At 40.0% G+C, this 23,537-nt stretch overlaps 2 protein-coding genes across 2 annotated transcripts in view; one reads left to right on the forward strand and one right to left on the reverse strand.

Annotated features, from left to right (window-relative positions):
* The window catches only part of RBKS (ribokinase), a gene marked incomplete at both ends in the record, with an annotated part of 69,334 nt that extends 53,355 nt beyond the window's left edge, over positions 1–15,979 (reverse strand). Inside the window, one exon of the mRNA XM_080615843.1 lies at positions 15,930–15,979. Within this exon, the coding sequence (XP_080471969.1) occupies positions 15,930–15,979 (50 nt within the window). The remainder of the gene's footprint in view (positions 1–15,929) is intronic.
* A 3,909-nt stretch (positions 15,980–19,888) lies between these two features.
* Positions 19,889–23,537, forward strand: part of BABAM2 (BRISC and BRCA1 A complex member 2) — a gene marked incomplete at its 3' end in the record, with an annotated part of 158,877 nt that continues 155,228 nt past the window's right edge. The window contains exon 1 of the mRNA XM_080616680.1: positions 19,889–20,023. Coding sequence (XP_080472806.1) covers positions 19,896–20,023 — 128 coding nt within the window. The 5' untranslated portion in view covers positions 19,889–19,895. The remainder of the gene's footprint in view (positions 20,024–23,537) is intronic.

Genomic DNA, 23,537 nt, shown 5'->3' on the forward strand with positions numbered 1-23,537 from the left:
GCTGTCTTCTCATTTAAATTCTGCAGTAAGAAAATGGTATCAAGTCTCAAATCATTTTCCTTCCTTAGGGTGCTTTTCAGAGATTATAGCTTATTCTAAATAGAATTTGTTTCCACAAAAAGCTAATATATTTTTAGACAAAAACTAACAATTGCGACATCCCAGCAGACATCTGCTAATAGCGCTGTGCTGAGTTCATATGCATTCTCAAGAAGTACTTTCAACCATATATATTCTTGTTTTAACAGTAACTAGACCATGACTTAACTCTTGTCTCAGTTATGTTGGCATCAACATGCAACTCCAATGGAAGCATCATACTTGCACTGATGAAAAAACAGGCTTGGTGAGATGAGAATCTGGGCCTCAATGTTACAAGCAGCATGGCAAAACAACTGCCTGTGGGAATCAAACAGCTTGTTGAAGATGGAGGGATGACCTTTTTTATTATTTTGATGGAAAGGTACAAGGCAAAGGGCAAAGGATCAAGTTGGAACAGTGATTTATAATTAGCCAATTTTAAAAATAGGCTAACAGACTAGGCAAGACCAGGCAGCAGGCCCCTGTAGCTCACTGTAAACAAACCCTCATCTTATTACATTTCAGGCATGACCGCCAATCCTTTTAGACCGGTTCTCCAATTCTTCATTTCAGAAGCCTATTTTTATTTCCCATATTAAACAAATTTAGAGTATTGATCTACATATAAGCCTGGAGGCTTCACTTTCGCTGCAACCAGTGTTCCAGATTCTTATTTTTTGCTAATATAATGCTATTCTCTTGTCATTTTATTGTGCAACTCTACTAACTTTTGATTCACATGAGAGAATGTTAATGAGCATTTCGGGCTTCTGTTATGAGCAGGCAATGATGAGTAATCTGTATGATTAAGGAACCCTATAAATTCTTGGCTTATTAATGGTGCCACAAATACTACTCAAAATAGCCTAAAAATGATGAAACAGCTAATGTTACTCCAAAACTAGGCTAAATAAGTTAATTAGAAAAACTGTCACACAGGCTTTCAGAACTGTTACAAGAATGTTTTGTAAAGCCATTTACAACTTTGACGTCATTTGAAAACGCTGACCTGTTAAACCTAATATAAGTTGCTATCAAACAGACTGCTCTTTGCTTATGTGATAAATTCTGCTCAGCCTTGAGAGAATAAATGGCTCAAAGGATATTGGGCTCTTATGTCTTATGAACAACGAGAAACTAAACTTGAAAACCCGCAACACTTACTGATGTGAAATCAAATTACTATATAATGTTTGGAAATTGTGCACCATACTACTGAGTCATATTTATAGAGGAAAGTTCAGACTGAAGCACCCTGAAATACTTACAAAGGAAGGAATAGAATCACTCAGAATTTCAACTGAGTTTTTATAACATGGTATTTAAATGTAATGCACACAGCAATGCTGCCCACATTTGTTCAGGGGAAATGAAAAATCTTACAGTAACTTATGTTTCAGAGGTTTGGGATGAATAAAATCTCACACAATAGAATTTCACCACTGTAGCAAATTCAACCCTCTCTTCCAGTAAGTGTGTGCCACGAGTTCCCTTAGAGGCAATTCCTGAGTAGCATTTGTATTTTTAGACAGATAACCCTTTGGAAGGATGGCATTAGAAACAGAACAGAGAACCTTTACTACTGTGTTGAAGCACTGAATCAGAGGTGAATGTGTAACTTACTGAGTCATTAATGCCACTCTCACTGGTATTCTGGGTTTTCTTGAAAAGTTCCCATCTAAGCAGTGACTAGATCATATTCAGAGATAGAAAATCTGAAGAAGAAAGAAGGGGAAAGGAAGAGATGAATACCTGCAGCATTTGCATAAACTAATCCTGTAATTAGTCATGGTTTGCTTCAGATTCTTGACACCTAACCAGTGTCTGTTCGCTGTTTTCAACACATTAAAGTGCTATAAAGATGTATTATTATTATTATCTTAAGCTGACATAAAATCTCACCCTACCCTCAGCAGCATTTTTGCGCTGTTTCTCTTGCATTGCTTTTATTGCTCACAGAGCTTCCTAATTCAAACTAATTTTTTTTGCTCATAGGACAGTTTTAATTTGGATCACCAAATTGGTCTAACTTAGTGTACAGCAGCAAGGCTGGACCAGAATTGCAGCACTGAGGAGAAGGCATCAGTGCAGCCAGACTGCCCTAAGCCCGTGTTGAAACTTTGACTTTTCACTGCTTTGTATGTTGAAAACACTGAATGCCATGTAACTAAGGCTTAATGAAGTAGTCCAATATACCTAGATCATTAAACACACTGAAGAAAAGCATAAAGTATCAGTATGTTCCTGAGAAATGACATGTGCGCGAGAAAGGAAAATAGACAAGTACATAAATATTTTTCTCTTAAAAAAAAGAAAACAATATTCTCATCGGGCAACTGAAAGGAGAAGAGAATTTGTAGGTTATCTGAGGCGACTGTCATTTATATGCTGTCAGGAGAAACATTCTGACTTGGGTTTTTACTCCTGAAGAAAGGTGAAGATAATCAGGGGTATCAAAATGGTAGCAGAAATGCCACATTTAAAAGAATCTTAAGGAAAAGGAGTATAATGTAAAGGTCTAGAATTTAGCTTTGATTCTGCTCTGTTTGAATCACTGAACAAAACTGACTTTCTGTCCTCTTGCGAATTTCCTAGAATGGGGAAAATCCCTGTGAGATTAGAGTAGGTGTAACTAGCCACTGTCTAGTACATACAATTTACTGGGCTTTCACGATTCTCAGAACTGAACAAATACAAATGACGGAACAGTTCTTGCCTCTAACTAAGAATATTAGTACAATATTGTGATGATAAAAATCTTAGACCTCTTTTGAATCTGGCTTAATATTTTGGTTTAGCCTTGGTCTGTTTTGTCTAGCATAATTTCTAAAGATTTGAACATGTGCTATGGGAAAATATCCATAACACGGAGACAAAAAGACCACAATTCTTTTCAAAATCTGATGGTTTTGGCTCGTTGATGCTTTCATCCCCTTTAACAATCCACTAAAACATCTTATTGGAAGGTAGAAAACGTCCAAGATTTATCAAGAGCCCACCTCAGGAATTTAGTTAACTACAGCTTGGTTTAAGTATGAGGCTATCCAGTTCTAAGTTCTTAGATCTTTAGTGACTGAAAAAGAGAATCAGAAGATAATCAGAAATCATAGAAAATCTCTATCGTTTTCTTCTTCCTATGTCCCTGAACATGGCAAGTTTTTCTCTAAAAAAGAAAATAATTCACTTTTCATACAATTCAAATAATTGGTTATTGCTTGGCTGAGCTCTCTCTCTAGCCTTCAGTAAAGAACAGTGTAGAAACACTACTCAGACTGGTACCAGGAAAAATAATTGATGCTTCAAGAGTGGACTCTTCGCAGGACAGTGCTGAAGCACAGAGTGAGATGCACACCTTTACCCCATCATCCATTCAGGGTTGTTTTTTTAAAACCGTTTGATTTTACATGATAAACAGTTTGCTACAACAACACAAACAAGCGAATGATGAATTGGTGCAGAGCAGCAGGAATCTTTTCAATCAGTTTTGCCACCAGCAAAAATATTCATTTTATGAAACACAAATATATACATATTTTAAAAGACAAACTGTTTTGTACATCTCATTACTGAATGGATAAACAATTGAACTGAAACAAATGGTGAAAATTTCCAGCAAGGGAGAAAATTAAATGGACGGCTGCAAGCACAGGTAGGAGCACGACAGTAGTCGCTATCTTCTTAGATATGAAATCACAACCTCAATTTAAAAGGACCGAAATCTGTAACATGTAGAATGAGAACAGATGTCCACAGCTCTTCAAGAGTGAACATTTCTGTTGACCCTATGTGCAGAAACAAATTTTATCCTCCTAGATATTAAAAGATGAAATAAACAAGAAGGCATCCAAATGAATGTCCTGAAGCATTCCTGATACCTCACTGCACTGAACCTTAGTGAAACGACAGTAGCACCAAGAGATCAAAATTCCTAAATTATGGTAGGAGTATGAAACCTTCAGCACAAAGAAATTATTGATTTGACAAATTGCCATAAGTAAAAAGCTTTCTCATGGAAAACCAAACCTGTAACGTTTCCTCACATCACCAGCAGTTAAATTTTAGGTAAAGGTGGCCACAATTCATCATCTATGGAATGTTTAATTCTAAACTTGAACCTCTAAAGAGATTAAAAAAACTCAAACAAATGTGAATCTATCTTCAGATATTTAAGTCTCAGCAAACATTCCATCACTCTTACCAAACATCTGCTTTGTATTTAAGAAAGATTGTGGAAATTTTCAGAATTGCTACTCTCTAACTCTATTTGCCTCCCACGTTGTTCTTCATTGATGTCTCTCGATTACATTATTTTTGGAACTGCAGTTACATAATTATTTTCAAAGCAATCTGATGGCAATATTAGAACAGACTGTCGCTGAAACATGCTGTGCTCACCCAGCACTGAAGAAGGCTGCCTACGGTTCCTATGCCAAACAGAACGTTGTACCATGATGCAGTACCAGAGCTAAAGCAGAAAAACCAACACAAAACAACGCAACCTTTGCGACCAAGCAAAGAGTGATCTTCACATGCCCAAGGACAGACTAAGATTAAAGAGACATATATAGAATCATAGAACAGTTAGGGTTCGATGAAGATTAATCTTTCCTCTGCGTCTTAAAGAAAGGATTTATCAGGCAACAATGAACAATGTGGAAATAGTATGGTTGAGTGGATAGACTACAGGGTCCTTGTTCATGTCATCATGATTTTTTATAGACTGGTAAATCAACAAAGTAATCTGTGCTTCTGCTTTACTATCATGAAGAAAACAGGGCACCTACTGACCCCTTTAAAATTCTCGTCGCCAGTCTTTTCCAGGTAAAAAACAAAGAAGGACCTCACCCCCCCTTAAGTATTGGCATTTTTCACACAAGCATATGGTGCTTTATAAACTGTAAGATTAAGAGTGATAATCATAGATGTGTTCTCACTACATGTCATAGAAACAAAGTACAGTCCAGTCCAAACATCAATAATTTTATTCAGTAATATGTTGCTTTAAAAGTTTGCACCCAGGACAATAATTTTGACAAGTACATTTTTCATCAAGTTGGTAACTACAGTGCTCCCTACAGAATCCATATGGGTCAGAAATGTAAATTATAACCCAAATAATACTTTACTGATACTTACTCAATGTATCACGGATAATGAAGGTAATCAACATATCTAAACTTAGTATGAGGATACGATGGAATGGAATAGACTAGACTAGTCTGGACTGGACTAGATTAGAATAGTTCCATTGGAAAGGACCTACAACCATCATCCAGTCCAACTGCCTTACCACTTTAGTGTTAAATTTCCAGTGTCAAGTTTTCACTTTGAAAATATCCTACCCTTGATTCACTGATTTAAAAACAAAACCAAAGCCAACTTTATCTAAATTCAAACTAATTATGAAGGCATCTACTAAAATCTTAGATTACAGTAACATTAAGGTTTGTGGGTCAAAGATGAGAATGTGCAGGAGGATGCCTGAGCTTTGTTGGCCAAGGTTAACTCTGCTGTGACGGGTAGGAATCTCCTCTAGATAAGTACCTTCATCTTTTTCATGATCTAAGCTCTCTTGGAGAAGGTAGATCCCTGAATATCAAAAAGGTGTAATTCTGTATAACGCTGCCTTGTGATGCCTGCTGATGGACAACTCCCAAATGTCCATTAATGCCCAGAATTTAATGAGCAACAGGGAATGAAAACTGAAGAAAAATCTGCCCATTTTTGCTGCCTCTATATGGAGTACTACAAGCTCCAGCAAAACCACCAACTGTTTTTTTCCCAGCAGGTCATATCTTACTTTGTTCTTTTGGAGGGGTGGGGGGTGAGAGGGTGAGAAAGGAAAGAAAAATAAATTTAGAAAAGATTGAACAATAACAACAGGATATTCCCAATGAATAAAACTAACAGATTCAAACAGAAGAAGGCAGGCATATTCACTCTTATTACAGCTGAGAACCTGGAAAGTGCCTGTCTTTCCATGTGAGTTCTGAACGTGATCTGCCTATCCTTTATTTTCAGCTCTGACCAATATCTTTTTTTTTCTTTCTGCTGTTCATACTATTGGGGTTTATGCATTTTGTATAAACAGGTATCTTAAAAATGACAGGAAGTACAATAAGTGACGGATGGAATAAACTAGTGAAAGGGAGTTACAACTCTGGAAGCAGAAGTTATTTGAAAGATGAGAGGCAAGAAAAGAGCAATATAGAAAATAAGTTCACTGTAACAATGTGATGTAGAAAGATAACAAGAGAGGTGAAGGCAAATAAGGGGTAATCACAGATGATGCAGGGATGACATGTTATTGATCTAGTACAGGAAAAAAGGAAAAAAAAATGCACTGAAGTCAGAAATGGAAAGAAGAAATAATGAAACCCAGAAGAGAGCACATGACTGATATATTCGGGAACATTACCACCTTCTTATTTTATAATTAGTTGTCACAAAGATCAACCTGTTCTATAAAGCTGCACCCACTTACGCAACATACTAGTGAAAAATAATCTTGTATTTTTCTTCAGGCTCAAAGTATATGATACTGGGCTTGAAAGGAACCAGGATGCCAGCATCAAATAACCTACTGCAGCTTGATATAGGGGCTAACAAGTGAAGCCATATAAAACAAGCAAACAAAACCTTCCTGGTAGACTTCTATGGAAAGAACAGCTCAGACAGCTCCTAGAGGCAACATGATATATATGCCTGCCCAGAGTGTTTTTACACAAATTTGTTACGATCGACTCTGGATGATTTTTATTGCAGCTTTTGATTTGTGCCAGCAGCTCTTTACTGTGAGGAGTACTAAAATTCAGCCCAAAATATTTATGTCTAGAAATGCATCTAGGAAAATGGTTATTTCCATTAACAGTACAGCCAGCAAATAATTCATTCCCAAGACAGAACAGAACTATTACTCATATCATTCTGTGGCTCATAAAGGGGGAGAAACTACAATATTCTCAGTGTTGAGTGTTAAAATAGAGTTCTTAACAACTGTTTATAGTGAGAAATACTTTCAAAGGAGTTCCTTTACAGAATTTCCCCTTTGCTGTATTGAATCTGGTATGTCAAATACCTCCAGACTGAAAAGGCAAAAGATGTTTTATTTTAAACAGTCAAAAAGAATTTCCAGTAATAGCACGGATGACAACCAAAACAATAAAACCCCATGGGAGTTATATGGCAAAAGAGTATTCATTGAGGCAAGAAAATATAGATACATTCAGAACACAACATGCTTTTCAATCTTCATCACTGGGATACAGAGGAAGCCCAAGGAATACCCTGAAGTACTGACAATGCCAATGACCAGTATATTGCTGGTTTTCATGCTACTTACTTGGAACTGCCCAGATGTCAAAGAACTGGACAGAAAGCAAATGGCAACATGTGGGATGTTATAACCTGAAGCAATGGCCATATGCTAAAGTGCAGTGCTGAGATAAAATTGTATCTTTCTGTAGCAGAAATGGACACACTACCCCTTACTCCTGATGTTGATATTGGACAATTGGTAAATACGCTTTTATGCCAATAGCCTCTCCACTGATGATAATGTTACTACTTCCTGACTTCTCATTTTCTTCAGAGGTATCACTCTGGGTTTTCCAGAGACAGCTAAAGCCTCAGGAGGAATGCAGAATTACAGGGAAACTGCACACTCGGGAAGTTGCTATAACATCACCTGTATGTATGCTCAGCAAATATGGGCCAGGCCTGTTATGGCAGGAGTAATCCCAGTGTCCAGACAGTAATTCTGTCTGACTTCTGTTTCATTCCAGCCTGGTTCCATTTCCATGAATGCTGCCAATGAGAAAAAGAACTTCTTTCTACTGTAGTCACTAACATGGTAATAATTTGAGAAAGAACCTTTTCAGGTCATAGACTTTCTGTGGAATTGAACAGATGCAAGTCTTGTATATATACAGGGCACACCATTTTGAGATATTTTTCTAATATTATGATTTTTTAAACTAATATTTATTTGAGGGGATGAAATAAATTGTGTTCTGGATCCACCATTTTCATCTTGCAGAATTAGCAACTGTTCTAATACCAGATACTACATTTTAAATGAATGAATTTTCTTTTGCCATCACAGTGTTGAAACTGGTCTCTGCTGTCACCAACCCCTGAGAAAGCATGTACATACTCACGAAGGTTCAACAAAGAGATCCAGCTCCTGATAGCTGGCAAACAGGGCACTCATTAAAAAGATGAAAAGTCTGATAACCGTGTGGTTTGATTTTTGTGGGTAGTGTATAATAGCTTACTGACCTCCAAAGGAGAAAAATGCCAGTCTGATGAGAGTAGAAAATTGTGATTCTTTAAGTCAAGCGTTTAAGAAGCACTGGATAACAAAACAATAAGGAATACCATGGTGTTTCAGACAAGTGTTATTTGCCAGACAAGAGAACACAAGATGGAATAGCTGATTTTCTTCTCCCATTAGGAAAATATACCCCCAAAAAACTTATCATCTGCTACGATCAAAAGGTTTCTGGATTCATTTACTCCGTTACCCAAGTGAACTCTCTAGAGAATGAAGCAATAGTTTCCCAGCCTCATATGGACTAAACCTAAAAGCTTGGTAAACATTAGCTTTATCTCACAAACCGTAATTTTTAATTGCTAACACACATAGGAAAGGCATAATCCTCCACTGATGATATCATAGTCTACTGCCATGGAAATGACTGCAGAATCATAAACACAGGTTTAAGATGACCTCACTTTCATAGGAAAGAGGAAAATTTCACTGGAATGTGAATGACATTGGGAATAAGCACACACAGATAGTACAGAGTGAAAAAACTCTCTTACTGGTCAGTTAAAATATGGAAGATGGAGACAACAGCTAGATGTGCAGCTGAACAGTGAAGGGGCTGTCCTGTCCAAATGCCATATTACTACATATAAGTCCTTGAACAAAGAGAGCTATCTCAACTACTGTCAGGGTTCCCCTTCATAAATTCACCATACCAGACAGGAGTGAAATCCCTGCCCTGACAGGCTTACAGTTTAACCACAAGAACGTGAACAAAGTATGGCTATAAGAATACAGTGTAGGATCACAGAACAACATCGTAGCTGGAATGCTTCCTAGAATGAGTAAGTACTTCAGAAGTGGGAGGAAGAGAACTATACAGTCTCTTCAAGCACACAAAATAACATGAAGTCAGACGCAAATGCAGAAGTATGATCTTAGTGCAGCAAGTGCTAAGTATTCTGGCTTTGGCTCAGGAAAATACATATATTTAACCTTCAGCTCTGAAGCACTCTAAAAGGCGTCAAATAACTCAAGGATTGGAAGTTGAAATATCTGTGTAAGCTTTGTGTTGCCGTGAGCTGGGAATGTTGAGCACTGTGCAGGACCCCAAGTTGAGATGAGACAAGAAGCTTGAGCTGAGAACAGGGAGTGGAGAAATGTAGTAGGTGATAATGATCTCACTTAAGTAGAACCTTTCATCTTGAAGGATCTCAAAGCAGTTTATAAACTTAGACCAGACACTGCAGCTGGTAGAAACAGAAGCAGACAGCTGGGAACTCATTCATGGGAGGGAGGAGGTAACAGAGGACTTACTGGGTGCCGCATCTTCCAAAAAGCTGGTGTTGGGAAAAGATGGCGAGACTACAACAGAGCTTCTCCCTGAACCTTGCCATGCAGCCATGTGAGAAAACTGCAGAAAGCAAGCAGAGAGCCAGAGCTGGCACAGAGAAGCGGAAAAACAGGGAGCCTCTGGATAGCTGAGGAGCTGTCACTGTTGAGATTGTAGTTTTCCTGCCTTTTATCTCAACCTCAATTCCATAGACTCTTCACACTTTCTGCAGTAAAACCTTATGTCTTTCTTATGCATGCCCTTTCCTATTTTTATCTTTTTTAATATATTTCTCCTATTTCTCTTCACCTTTTTCCTATCTTCTTACAAACCAATCTGTCCTTCTACTCCTGCAACACCAAAATGTTTTCCAAATGCATAGTAGGACAAACAGTGCTACTCTTGGTTACCGGGAAGCCAAAGAAATTATTTCACCTATGGTATTCATGTAGTACGGGCCTGACTGTAGTACCAGAAGGGCTATTCTTTAGCTCAAAAGCACTACTAAATACATGTTATTAAAACTGAACTAGATAAACAAGTCTAAAAAACAAGAGTCATATTAGTTATTGCTGAAATGGAATTGCTTCCTGAAGGAAAGACAGCACCTAATTATAGTACACAGTAGCACAGGACACAAAATGAAGACGCCAAATGAAAGGGCAGGGAGGATTCAATTAAATAGAATTCAGAAACCAACACTTTTGTTGTGCTTCGGTTAAAAGACACTGTGTGACCAGTTTCACATTCATATTTCCCAAGACTTTTAAAACTTCCACACTTCCATTTAGGAAAGGGAGAAAAAAAGTTTTAATGGATAAGAGCCAAAGACAAGTGCTGAGCAGGTGTTCCAGCACCACCAGTCCTTCTCAGAGAAGACCACAGCATCCTCTGTTGCATAAACAGCAGTTTCTTTCAGAAACTGCCAGCTGGGATCAATGGCACACTGTTTCTCGCTTTCATAACCTTGGTTGCAAATACGACTCTTTTAATGGGTTAAAAAAGCCTTTAGTGGCCTTGCCCTAGTTATTTTGTGTCAGCTTAAGAACACCCAACCAGATATTTTCTCTCCTTTTTCCCTCTTCAATATTTTGTCTCTTTTTGTTGGAGGAATTTTGCTGGAAGCTTTCTAGGTTTGCAGTATAACACCAAATACTTTTAACACAGCTAGAACTGAGTCTCACCCTCAAATAAACTGATCACTCGTTTTGTGATCAAACTCAGATTTAATGGAGGGACACAATAATGAGATTACAGCAATGAAAAGCTTCTTTTGACATGAATAAGCTTGTATCAGGCCCACATCAAATGAGCAGTGCCTGGGCCAGTATAGATATTTGAAAGCTGTATACAAATAGAACTCAACTTTCTTACTGAATTCCATTACTAAAGATTTAATCAACTTGATTATTATCCCATTTTTCTTTTGGGGCCCCTGAGATACAGCTTTCTGCCTGCCAAGCAATAGAAGGCAAAGGGGATTTTAACCACGTTTAGGTCCTCTAAAATCAGGGCAGAACAACAAAACACTTAGCCTGTGCATCTTGCATCTACCATACACCCGAACTTTGCTAGGTCAGAGAAGAAGACAAGGGAATAGTACTGGCTCTGAAATCAAGCCCAGATTTTTCACTATTACATAAATGAAACGATTCACAGATGACACATTTTCTCATGCCTTGATGCCTTTCTCTGGATCCAAAAGATTAATTTCCTCAACTGGACTAAGCTTGTATTCCTTCACAGTTGTGCTTTCCCATGCTGCTGGCAATGGCAGATTGACTAGAATAAGGAGTGGCTGCTGCAGGGGAAGCATTACAGATAAAAACAAAAACACAAATGGATTTGAAGGATTCTAGAACACTTTGCTGCTAGGAGAAGCTGAAGAGCAGAAAAAAAGAAAACATTAAAGCAAGAAAAAAACATTACATCTTGGTGAGTATGCATGAATGAGGAATGGTGGAAATGAGAACACATGTGAAAGACCTAAAAACAAAGCAAAGAAGAAAATGAAGTCATGTGAGGCTTTGCTCTGCTCACTCAAAAGAAGCATAAGAAAATTCCTTTCCAGAAAAGAAGCCTGAAATTATTGTCCTAAACACTGCATTTTTAAAAAAAGATAGTATAGACATAGCTTTGGATCATCGACATTTCCAATGAACCATTTACTTCAGCTGACAGTAACCAAAACTGGAGACTTAAGAGGAAGATGTAGAACCTCACAAATGGAGATACCTTTGCCATTTTCCATATGCAAAGGCTGTGCTCGGTCAGTGAAGATTTGATGTGTACATCAGACTGCTCTGGGATGTTAGTTCTGGATGTGCATTTGTCACCACTGTCCACTCCAGTCTAGCAACATACTATTTCATAGCTCAAAGTTTTCTGTGCTGTGTATTTCCTCTCTTGCTAAATGCTTTCAGTCAACCAGTCTAGTACTTGTAATAACCCTCAACAACAGTTGTTACAACAGGGGACTGGAAGCATTTCTTTTAGTTATACCCCCTACAGGGTATGAAGCAACCTAAGGGAAAGAAAGAACTACACAGAAAACTAAGACTTCAAATTTTGAACATCCTAACAAACACAGTTTTACAGTATTCGAGCTGTGGTCTCATTCCCTTGAGTTAAACTGAAAAACTGTTGTTGTTGTGACTATCCAAACACTGTTTTTCCATTTACATTTTGTTCTTTGCTTCTGCTGTTTTCAATTGCCATGCCAAAGTTTCTCCTGTTTATTCTAATTGTTTTAGTATGTCTGACTCTCATTGGTTTATATGTTTAGTCTTGTCCTGATTTAATATGAATTAAAATGCCAATGCCACGACCAGTCTGCAAATATGAGTCAGAGCAGAAACTATTTAAATAATACTATGGATGGTACCCGTCTGGTTTGGTATCTAGATCATATAGAATAATGCTGTTTTTGTTTTCTACTACTATTGCCTGCTATTCCCAATGAAGTGTTGATTGTGATTTTGACCACAAATATGTTTTGTTCCTGGTCCTATTAGCCAAAAGAGTGTGGTTTACTGCCTGTATGTATGTGAGGTTGTTTTGATTGTACTAAATTCACTTTAGAAAACCCACATTCTGCCACTGCAGCGCTACAGGACAATGAGAAAAGAATTTCCAATGAGAACAGTATTTTAAAAGCAAACCGCTGGGCCCCTTCCCTTTAAATGAATTTTAAGGCACACTACTCTTTCTTCTGAATTTGATTATTTCTCAATTACATCTGAATACTGCCTTCCACAGAAGGCCCCTGTCCTTTTCCATCTCAATCATTACATAAGACAGAGTAAATTTCAAGTTGTACATTTCCAATTCACAGCAGGGTTACACTTTTTTAAATCATTAGTTTACTGCACTGAGGAAAAACATTAGGTGCTGGGGTTTTTATTATTTATTTAGTGGTGAATCTGGCTACCACATGGCCAATGGCAGCTTGAAGCTCATCTTTCTGACTCTTGATACCTCTACAGACCTGTGAATATTTTCCATTTCATGTCTGTCACTCTGAGCTTCTAGCTTTCCAGACAGAGGAGCAAGACAGAGGGGCTTCATATTTTATCAGTTCAAGTTATAACGGAGCATTGTCAAGCTCTGGCAGAGTCTCAGTCAATATGACTATCTTCTAGGAAAGACAGGCTTAAGTGTCAAGTGGTGAATATGCCTATCAAACACAACGCGTCCTGACCTCCTTTGCATGACTTTCATTCCTAATTTAGTTTATTCAGTCTCCTCCAAACAGGTGATAGTCGAGCATTTAACACGCTGTCCATGTCTTTTACAAGCGGAAACATTAGCATAAATGACAAACTAACTATCAAAAACCTGATGCTCTTTCATCCTGGATGAAATGAACCAGCTTTAAACCTAGAATATAGAACCCCCTCTAAATCCCAGACATAAAGACAGTCAGGAGATACCCTCCTGGCATCAACCCTCATCTGGCAGGTTTTACCATATTTGATAAAGATGGCTTATCATTCCCTGTTTCATAGCTTTGCTCTCCACCCAGGCGCATCCCAGCCCACAGTTTAGTACTTCTCAGTAAATTTACCAGCATTTTTGTAACACAGGATACATTTAAACTATGTGTACATGGGGACTACATGGAGATTTCAGTAAGATTAAACTCTTGCCAGCTAAATTTAAATGCACTCTTTGCCTTCAGTACATGAAGTCCTGTGCTAATAACACAAAGAATGAGGCTGTCCCCTCTTTTTCAGCAGAAGTAAATCAGCTTATCACTAATAAAAAGCCCTTCACTGCTCCTTAACCTAGAGACTAATAACAGTGAGTCAGATATATTCTCGTGATGGCATTTGTACAATTTAAGAAACTCTCCCAGCTGACTGAAAAGTGAAATGGCGTTTCTCCAGCCACTTAATCTCAGTATAACAGCATCTGTGGCTACAACCCATGGTTTAATCTCTGGTTACAGTACGGCCAGTTAATATGGCTTCAAATAAATGACTGTGTTTCTATCATATCAAACTTGCAGCCAAAAAAAAGGAGGGAGTTTTCTTTTGTTTAAGTGTTAGAAAAAAAAGCAAAAAAAGCCCAAAGCTGTGGCTGTCAGCAGTGCTTAACCTGGTAGACAATTTCTTGATGACTTTTTTGCCCACGTTTCAGAGACAGGAAAAGGAACGTCTTGTCATGTTTTATATTTTAATATAACGTCACAAGCATCTGATAGCTCATTCACACATAACGTCAAGATTTGTTCTACAAGATCTTACTGCGACTTACAAGACAATTACTCTCCTTGGAAAGCTGCCAGTGTGTTCTGCACATTACATAAAACATTAAATCTTTCTGACACAGGTTCTGTGATTATTTCAAGGGTTTTCACTGTTTCTGCTACACATGTCTATGTCTAAACTGCACTTACTCCTCAACATATTCTTCTAATCATCTATTCTACACTTTCTTGACCCACAGGCTTTGATACAATTGTCTGCTGATAGAGGAATTGAGTTTTTTATTGCAGAATTCCCAGCAGGAGAAGCTGATGGAGTCCAGATACATACATTTTTAAATCCTATTTTAACCAAGACTGCACATGTAGTTTAAAACCAGATGTGTTTAAAGTTGTGCAAATCAAAGACTGATTTGCAAGTTTACTGGGGCTGACAGAGTCAACAAGTGTAGGTTAGTATTTTGCATCGTTGCCAGTATTTTGCATCGTTGCCAACTCTTGCAATTTTGCTGGAATTTGTTGATATTTAGTATTTGCTATAAAATGCTGGAACCAAGAGCTTTCATGGAGTTCTGTACTTTAATCTTAAAACAAAGTTTCCAAACCTTACCTATCTACCAAGAAAAAAGGACAATAAGACCCAAGTACCTAATTATAAATGCAAATGCCCAGAAAAATGAATAAAAAGGAATTAAAACATTCCTTTAAAAAAGGGTTTCATAATTTAAACACAAGCTTTGGTGTGCAGAGGTGCCAAATTTTTGAGGGTTTCCCATTTCCACTTCTTACTCTGTTTGGTTATGAGTAGCTTGGGAGGCCTCCTCCCTCTCTCTTTTCAAAAGGTCACATAAATGTTGTCTTCAAGTAATCAACTTACAACCTACTTTTTCATGGAGCTTATGTCAGTTTCATTGCATACTGTGTTGCTTTTCTAGTGGAGACAAGTGCTTTGAACAGAAAACGTGTTACAGCTGACCAGCTTTATTTACTTTCATGAAATCGTTTCAAACTCCTCTGTTGATTAAGAGTATCAGAGTTCACGATTCCCCATGCGGGATTACCACGAAATGCCGCTTTCCTGGCAAGGCTAACGCCGAGCCACCTAGCACAGCTGAAAACACAAACCCAAGTCTCTCTTCTCCCTATAGTTGCAGACAGCTGATCAAAGCTCCAGCAGACAACACGTTCAAACTTCTCCCCGTTCCCACAGTCTTCTTTCAAAGCAGTATTTGCAGTGCTGACATCACCGGGCCCAGCCGCCCCCACGGCGGCTCCGATCCTTCTCCCCTGCCCTGCCGCTACCAGCTCCCTCTGCCCAGAGCCGAGAGCTCCTCGTCGCCGCTCTCGATGCCGACCCCATGTCTCCGACCCTGGCCTGGAGGGAGACACAACGCCCGCTGTCCCCGGGCTCAGTGTGTGTGTGTGTGGCACAGGGAGCAACTGCTCTCCCCCGGGCACCGTGACGCCCTGTGCTCCCACCCGTGACCTCGGGGACCGGCCCTGTGCCGGGGCCTACCAGAGCCCCCGCGGGTACTAACCTGACCAGGTCGGTCATACAGGATCCCACAACCACCACCTCAGCGGCCATGGCGCCGGGGGAACGGGGTATCCCCACGCCCCACTACCCGGGCTTTGGACCCTGGACCCGGCCTTCGCGCCAGGCCCCGCCACCGCCGCGGCGGCGGCTTCACCCGTTGCCACGGGCGACGGGTGGGGGAGCGGTCGGCCCGAAGGGGCCTTCGGCCTGGTGCTGCCCATGGAGAACGCCTGCTGGCGAAGCCGCCCCCTCCTCTCCTTCCCTTCTCCCTCGCCCCACTCCGGCCGCAACCGACACGCAGCCCCACGCCTGGACGGCGGGACAGTCCGCACAGGCACTGCGCCAGTCGCCAATAGCGGGGCCGGTGAAGACCCTTTCGGCCCGAGGAGCGGCGGTGGCGGGGAGGGGGGCGGAGGCGTGTACGTCGCGCGGAGGGGCGGGAGCGCGCACGTCCGGCGCGGGTGGACGGGACGGGCGCGTATCCGCGGCCGTTGCTAAGCGGTTGCTTTCCGGCCGCCGTAGGTATGGCGGGGCCCGGGCCGGGGACGGGCGGGCGGGAGCAGCGCCCCTGCCGGCCCCGGGGGAGCGGCGCGGCGGGCGGCAGGCCAGGCAGGCGGGCTGGCTTGCTCGCTTGCTTCTGCCCCGGCGCCCGCCTCCTTCGCCAGCCCCGGGGCGGCTGTAGGCCGGCTCTTAAGGAGCTGGCCAGGAGGCGGCGCGGGGGTCGGTGTAGCCTGGGGTCATGGTTGGCTGAAGCTCGGTCCTCTCCCGGGTGCCGCCGCCGTGCCGGGATGGAGCAGGGTGGCACGCAGCGGCTCCGGTGGTGGGCCTGCCGCCTCTGTACGGGGCGTGGATGTGGCGGTGAGGCGGAGGCCGCGCACGGGTGGAGCGGAGGAGCGGGGCTGGCAGGGTCAGCCCGATGCGCGGCCTCTGTGCCAGGGCTGAGGGAGCCTGCGGTTACCCCGGGCTCTGCAGATCCGCGGTGCTGCTCCCATCGCGAGCTGGCAGGCGGAGCTGCCTTCGGCCACGATGGCAGGAGGCGAAGGCTGTCGTGCGTTCCCTGGTTTCCCCACACCCAGAGCCCCGTTGCACCCTCGAAGTGAAAACCACAGGCCCAGCCTGCCGGCAGCTGAGCGAAAGGGTTGGTCTGGGAAGGTTCCCTCCCTCTTCAAGGCCTCCATCACAATATTCACCTTTTCCTTGCTTCACTTAATGCCCATAATGCTGTGGGGTGCAGAGTATCTTGCATCTGGACTCTCTGTGGTGCCCAAAGCAGTGCCTGGGATTTTAGGGTTACTGTGAAGCCTATGGTACATTTGCCGGAATCCAAAGGATTCACTATTAGTTTGTTTACTTCTTTCAAATGTTTTCTTTTCAGAAGGAAACAGTCTAGTGAATTTTGTTTTCGTTAACTCCCTTGAGTTTGTTTGTTTTCTGTTTCAAGAGCTGTGGGAAAATTAAGCTGGGAAAAAGTGACAACTGAAACTTACGAAAGCAGTCATAATTGCGTTAGAGTTTGTAAAGACCTCTGTTTACAAAATAAATTGGTGAGTTTAATTGGTAGTGACGCTGTATATCTGGCTTGTTATGTAGAAGGTATTGTGGATCTTAAAGAAATGATGCAATGAAACTAGGAAAAATGCCTAGTGGTCATTGGCATCTTGTTTTGACAATGTCTGCATATTTTATTAACAAAATGATAAGAAATCTCATCCTGCAGTTCATTTTGGAAGGTGCAGCTGTTGATCAGATCATCAACTTGGATCACCATGTGTATCTCTTAACGCCTCACAATTCTGTTCTTATAAGACAGTCCCCTTAACATGTCATTATCAGAACTGATTCTGAGGTCTGTGTATACCTTTAATATTGCTAGGCGGATAGCTTGGTTTTCAGCATGTTTTTAATGATTAGGAAGTTCTTGCCTTCTTCAGTCTAGCTGCCTCTTTGCTTGAGATGACTGTTCCCAGCTGTGGAGCTGGCAGACTGAAACATGTGCTCTGTTTTAGCCACTCTTGTGCAAAGAAATTCGTGCCCAGAGAAGCTGCAGCTGCCCCATCCCTGGCAGTGTTCAAGGCCAGGTTGGACGCGGCTTGGAGCAACCTGGCCTAGGAAAGGTTTCCTAGGAGTTGGAACTTGATAAGCTTTAAGGTTCCTTCCACCCAAAACCATTCCATGATTAGTTTAAACTGATGTTTTATTAGTGGTTCAATCCAAGCCATTGGACTTTGAGCTGAAAGAGGTCAAGTATAAGCTTGTTGTCTCTCAGTTCCTCTGTGGAAGAATAAAGGTGAGCAGGCAGTAATTTTTGGTAGAAAAGTAACAGGAGGTAGCATATTAAATTGCTGTGGATGTTTGCTAAGTGAACTTAAGTAGTTTCCTCTTGTCAATTACAGCAAATCATTAATGTGTAGAGAGCAAGTTATGTGTTAGGACATGGATATTGAATCTTCAGCTTTTTGTCTACCATAAAATGTAAGAACCAGTGTATTAAAGATAATTGCCATTTTTAGGAAGTCTTAATTTATTAGTCGTCTTGTTTGCCTTAGTGTCTGGCCTTTGCTTTATTCAGATACATTCCAACTAGCTAGGATAAATACTCTTTTCTTGAGCATTGCTTCACGCTCCTTCAGTGGGAATGACTTTCATGAGAACAAAATGTGTAACTTTAATGTTGCTACCAGTTCCAGGGAGTTACCAGTTTGTGGAATATCCCATAGTTACCAACTAATACTTGTAAACCGAGTGTTAGAAACAACAGCAAACTGCAACTGTTGCCATGAGTTGTTCACACTCTCTTTATAGAACGCTTATTAGTACAGCAGCCCATATGGGGCATTTTGTAAGGAAGTAAATACAGTATGTATGGGTGGTTTTCAATTAAATGGATGTTTCTAAAAAATATCTTTTAATGGTCAGAATTTAAGTATGAGCTCCTCTAACCCACTTGTCAGTGGCATGTTTATGTTACCTTGAGTCATTTATGGCTTTGTTTTCTCAAAGTTCAGTTAATTTTCGGTTGACGCTCTCTGCCTAAGAATATGCTTGAATATGATAACTTAGCTTTTTAACAGGTTACCCTTCTTTTCTCCTGTTTCTCTTACCACAGTCTGTTGTTCACATACTATATAGCCTTTTGGGGGTACAATGAGTTACAATGTATGCATGTTCAGTTTCTGCATTTCAGCTAAAAGGTAGGACGTTCTTGAAGTGTGCTAACTTAGTGGACTAAGTGATATAGCATAAGGTCACACAATTGCAAGCACTTCTGAAAAAAAGCATGCTTATAATGTGCACACATCAGCTTCCTGATCTGTTTTGTGAATGAAGATGCCTTTCAAAGAGTATGGCAATACCATGGAAAGAAAAGCAGTGTTGGCCTTTAAAATGCATTGTGAAATGCTGTAAATAGCTATCTAATGGAAGCAATGTGAAAGTAATACTGATTAAGGTTAGACAAGTGGTATTAGAAATTACAAATGAGAATGCGGAGAGACAATCAAACCCTTGCTCCCATTGCAATCGGTAATGTAAGTGCCATTGATTTTGGTGGAAGCAGAACAGATGTGACTTGTCAATTACAGGTTCCTGATGGAAACACTGAGAAGGGCCAGGCTGTGAAGTGTCGGAGTGGCTATCAGTTTTCTTTCTCTTTCTTGTAGGGATAGGACCTTAATTAAAGGAGCCTAGGACATATGTCTGGTTTTATGTTGATGTTGAATAAATGGGCTTCATTCAATGTTGCAGAGGTAGGAGGAAAAGAATTAGCTGTGTTTATTTTTTAATTTATAAAGCTGTGCACACTTCAGTTACTCTTCATTCCCGATCCTTTGCATGCATAGATTTTTTTCTGTCCATGTTTGCAGAGTACATGTGATTTTACATCAAATAAGTAGGATATTTTCTGATTTTATTTCCCCTTTACCATCCTTGTGCAGCTCAAGACAAAAAGAAAGAGGAACATACTAAAATGTCACCTGAAGTAGCCTTGAACAGAATTTCTCCAGCACTCTCACCCTTTATTTCCAGTGTGGTCAGAAATGGAAAAGTAGGACTGGATGCTACCAATTGTTTACGGATTACAGACTTGAAATCTGGGTAAGTGATCCTCATCTGAAAAGAATATCCAGCCCCTTACAGTTAAGATGTCTTTCTAGGACTGAATTTTATGGGGTTCATGTGTGTTTAAGCATTTCCAGTATATCTGGAGCTGACATCCTAGCTACATTATTTTTTGTCTTACTACCATTTTGTAATTTGGGAGACTTAATTTGTCATATTGTTGGCAATAATACTCTTGTTAAAACACTTCCATTGCTGCCACTTGATAGTGCCGGTTTTCAGCAGCAAGATAAACACTTTTTCTTGTTGTTTATCACTTGCTTACTCGATCTTTTCTGTGAATTAAAAACTTGAAGATAAATTTGTGTAACCTTGCCTTTAGTCAGGAATATGCTAAATAAGAAAAAAATGTTTGTGACTCCCTCAAGATCAGTACATCAAGTGGCTAAAGGCCAAATGCTTGAAATGGGCCAAGCTACTCCTTTTGTTTTTAATTTTGGGAGGGTTCACATTGGTTTTCATATAGCAATAAAGTTTGGGATCCACACGTACAAAGGGACTTTGGTGTGTAACCTCTGTGAATAATACATGGGGAAAGTTAAGTGCTTACAGTTTGCTTTACGCATTGGGCAGAGAGGGGAGGCACCTAAGGTCACTGATAAAAGAATACTTGAAATGGGGTGTGTTGGAAAGGGCATTGTTCTTTTAGAGTTGGGCATCTAATGGCATTCCTGATTCGGGTATTTGATACTGGAGTTCAGAGCCTGAAATTGGTTTATCTTAAGATGTCTAAATCATGGCTTGTGTACAAACTGCTGCTTTGTGTATAATTTTGAATGGCAGTGTAACCCATCTTGAGAACCATCACAAATCACTGTTGTTTAAAATTTCTGCTGAAAACTTTGTTTAATATGCTTCTATAGGCTGCATGTTTCTGGTAGTTACAGTGCCTTTTCAGGAAGAAGGTGTGAATTCTAGGGTTAGTTTGAAAGGAACCATTTCTTCCCTGTAAGGCCCTGTGACAGATTTACTTAGTCTGAGAAGCTATAACTTTGTTGCTAGTGATGTCTGGTTTGGCATTTAGGCTTGCAAATTATCTGAGATAGGCTGAGGGTCTATGCATCAGCTGCTGTCATTTCATGCTAGACCTTGCTTTCTCTTGAACTAAGCTCCCATCTCAGCCTTCCTAGAAGACATCTTACATTTCTCTTATTGAATCTGAGAATGCAAAATAAGATCGAGAAAAAACACAGTAGTCTGGTGGAGAAGGTATCAGCTTGTTGGGAGGTAGATAAGGGTTTTGCTCTCTGCCCAATGAATGCTCATGCTGCCTATCTTTAAAGGGATAGGTTAAAATAATACAAAGTGGTGTTTTCCAGCTGACTTTTTTCAGAGGTATTTAGAATAAAGTGTCTGCAGTTTTCAGCCAGTGATCTTACCAAGATAATCTTGAATTTATTTTGATAAATCCTGAATGTTTTCCAGGGGTTTATTCTTTGAAAAACTAAAACCTGCACTAGCAGCACCTGTTACCCACACCCCTGTGTTGAACATGGTGTCTACAACACAAATACAACACTTGATAGAGATTGGACTGTACGTTGTTAAAGGCATAGGCTCAGCTAGGTGCAAGTGCTAGCAATTTATTTATTTATTTTTTCTTGGTCTGGAGCGTAAGGAATGAGGTTCATTTCTATGTTGAGGCTTTTTTATGCCTTGAGGTTATTAGGAGCTGGAGTTGAGAGAATTAAGATCCTGCATTTAGTTGACAATTTTTTAAGGTGTTTTTTTTTGGGGGGGGTACAAGTAAGTTTATTAGAAGCTGTATTGTAAATAGGATTTATTAGCAAATGCTTGAAACTTATTTGAAATGTAAATTTCATGCATGTGTTTTTTAGAAAAGTTTTTTGTTTTGTCTTACAAATAAATAATTGCTACTTTATTTATAGTAGGAAAACTCTGGCTTTACCCATTGGTGTGTAAATACAAAGTTCCTTGTCATTTATGCTTTATAGGTAAACAGTGTAAACTCATTCAACGTAAGACAGATGGAATTGCAGAGGAATCCCTTCCATAACTCAAGATCTCATTCCGTGTCTTTAACCTTTGATATAGGAGCCTTTGGGACTCAACGGACTGTTTTTGAGAGGCCCATATGAGTTGATAAATAAAAAAATCCTCAACCCACCATATTGTCAGGAGATGCTAATTTGTTGCTGCTTCTTAAGGAAGAGAGTCCAAAAATGGATTGAAAACCGTTGCTCTGCTCTCCTCCTTATCCTCATATTTCAGGACTATTCAAACCTTGGTATACAGAAGAAATAGCAGCCAGAGATAAATGCAGGTGACATCCACATGAAGAAACAGAAGTATAAGCATGTAGAGGTTGGACATAAGCAAGAGGAAAATGAGGAGAACCTTTGCTAGAGAAATAGAGATGAGGTTCAGGACTCAAAACTCCCTTCAGTTTCAGTGGGGCAGAATCAGGCTTTAAACAGCGAAACAGGAAGGTGAGGAAGAGGCACTAGATGAATGTCTGATGTTAAATAAAAAGGAGTTCTTGATCTCAAATAAATATGACCATTTATAAGAAGTATCAGTTCAGAAACTTTGCTTTCGAATAGTGATTGCAGTTATTGACACATGAAAAGGGCTGTAAACACATCTCTTCCATAGTCTAGATTTTTATTACAAAATATGTATTTTATGCTATAACTGGTGTGTTGTGTGGAAGATTTTGAAGTCTAAAATAAATGTTACTATAACCTGTAAGATGTTAAAATATTTAAAGTGATCATCTTAGTAACTGTTAAGTCCAATGCCAGAAGTATCTGGAAGCTTCTGGGACAAGGGGAGGAGCTGCATGGCTGCTCCACTGTCATGTACCACATTGCTATTCTGATAGAAAATTAGGGGCTACTGTAGTTATGCCACTTCCCTCAGGAACTGGTGCTTTACAGTTATAACAACACAAAATGTACAAACTGAAGATCCATCCATTCTCATTTCTTAGGTTCTTGAAATGAGCTGTGATTTAAAAGAGAATAATGGTAACATATTGAGTACAGTGATATCTCTAAGGCCTTGCCCATTCAGAGCCTTTGTTTTGACATTCTCAACTCAAAAGTGGAAAGAATTTCCCTTTCAATTCATCAATGCAAGATCAAGTTCCAGGTTTATTAGTCTGTCATGTCAGTTGGTTTTGATTTGTAAATGGCAAACATGTTAAGCCTTTAATTATTTGAAAAGTCAATCCATATGTCAGATGATTTTAGTAAGAAACTTATTTTGCACTTTTTTGAACTTATTGCTAAGATTGACTACTTAGGTTTGTTGTGTTTTATAAACTGTATTAAAGAGCTGATGTTAGATTAGAAGTATGATGATATGTTAATTTGCTTTGCTTGGTAGTGTAGGAGGGAAATATGTCATAGTAAAGAAATCCTATTGTTTTGCAGTCTTTGAGTATGTAAATGTTTTATAATGATATGCTATGGTTCCATAATGTCTGTGTGTTTTACAAACTTATTAGACAGTACCAGTCTCATCA

The sequence above is a fragment of the Psittacula echo genome, assembly GCF_963264785.1.
Source record: "Psittacula echo genome assembly, chromosome: 4".
Lineage (NCBI taxonomy): Eukaryota > Metazoa > Chordata > Aves > Psittaciformes > Psittacidae > Psittacula > Psittacula echo.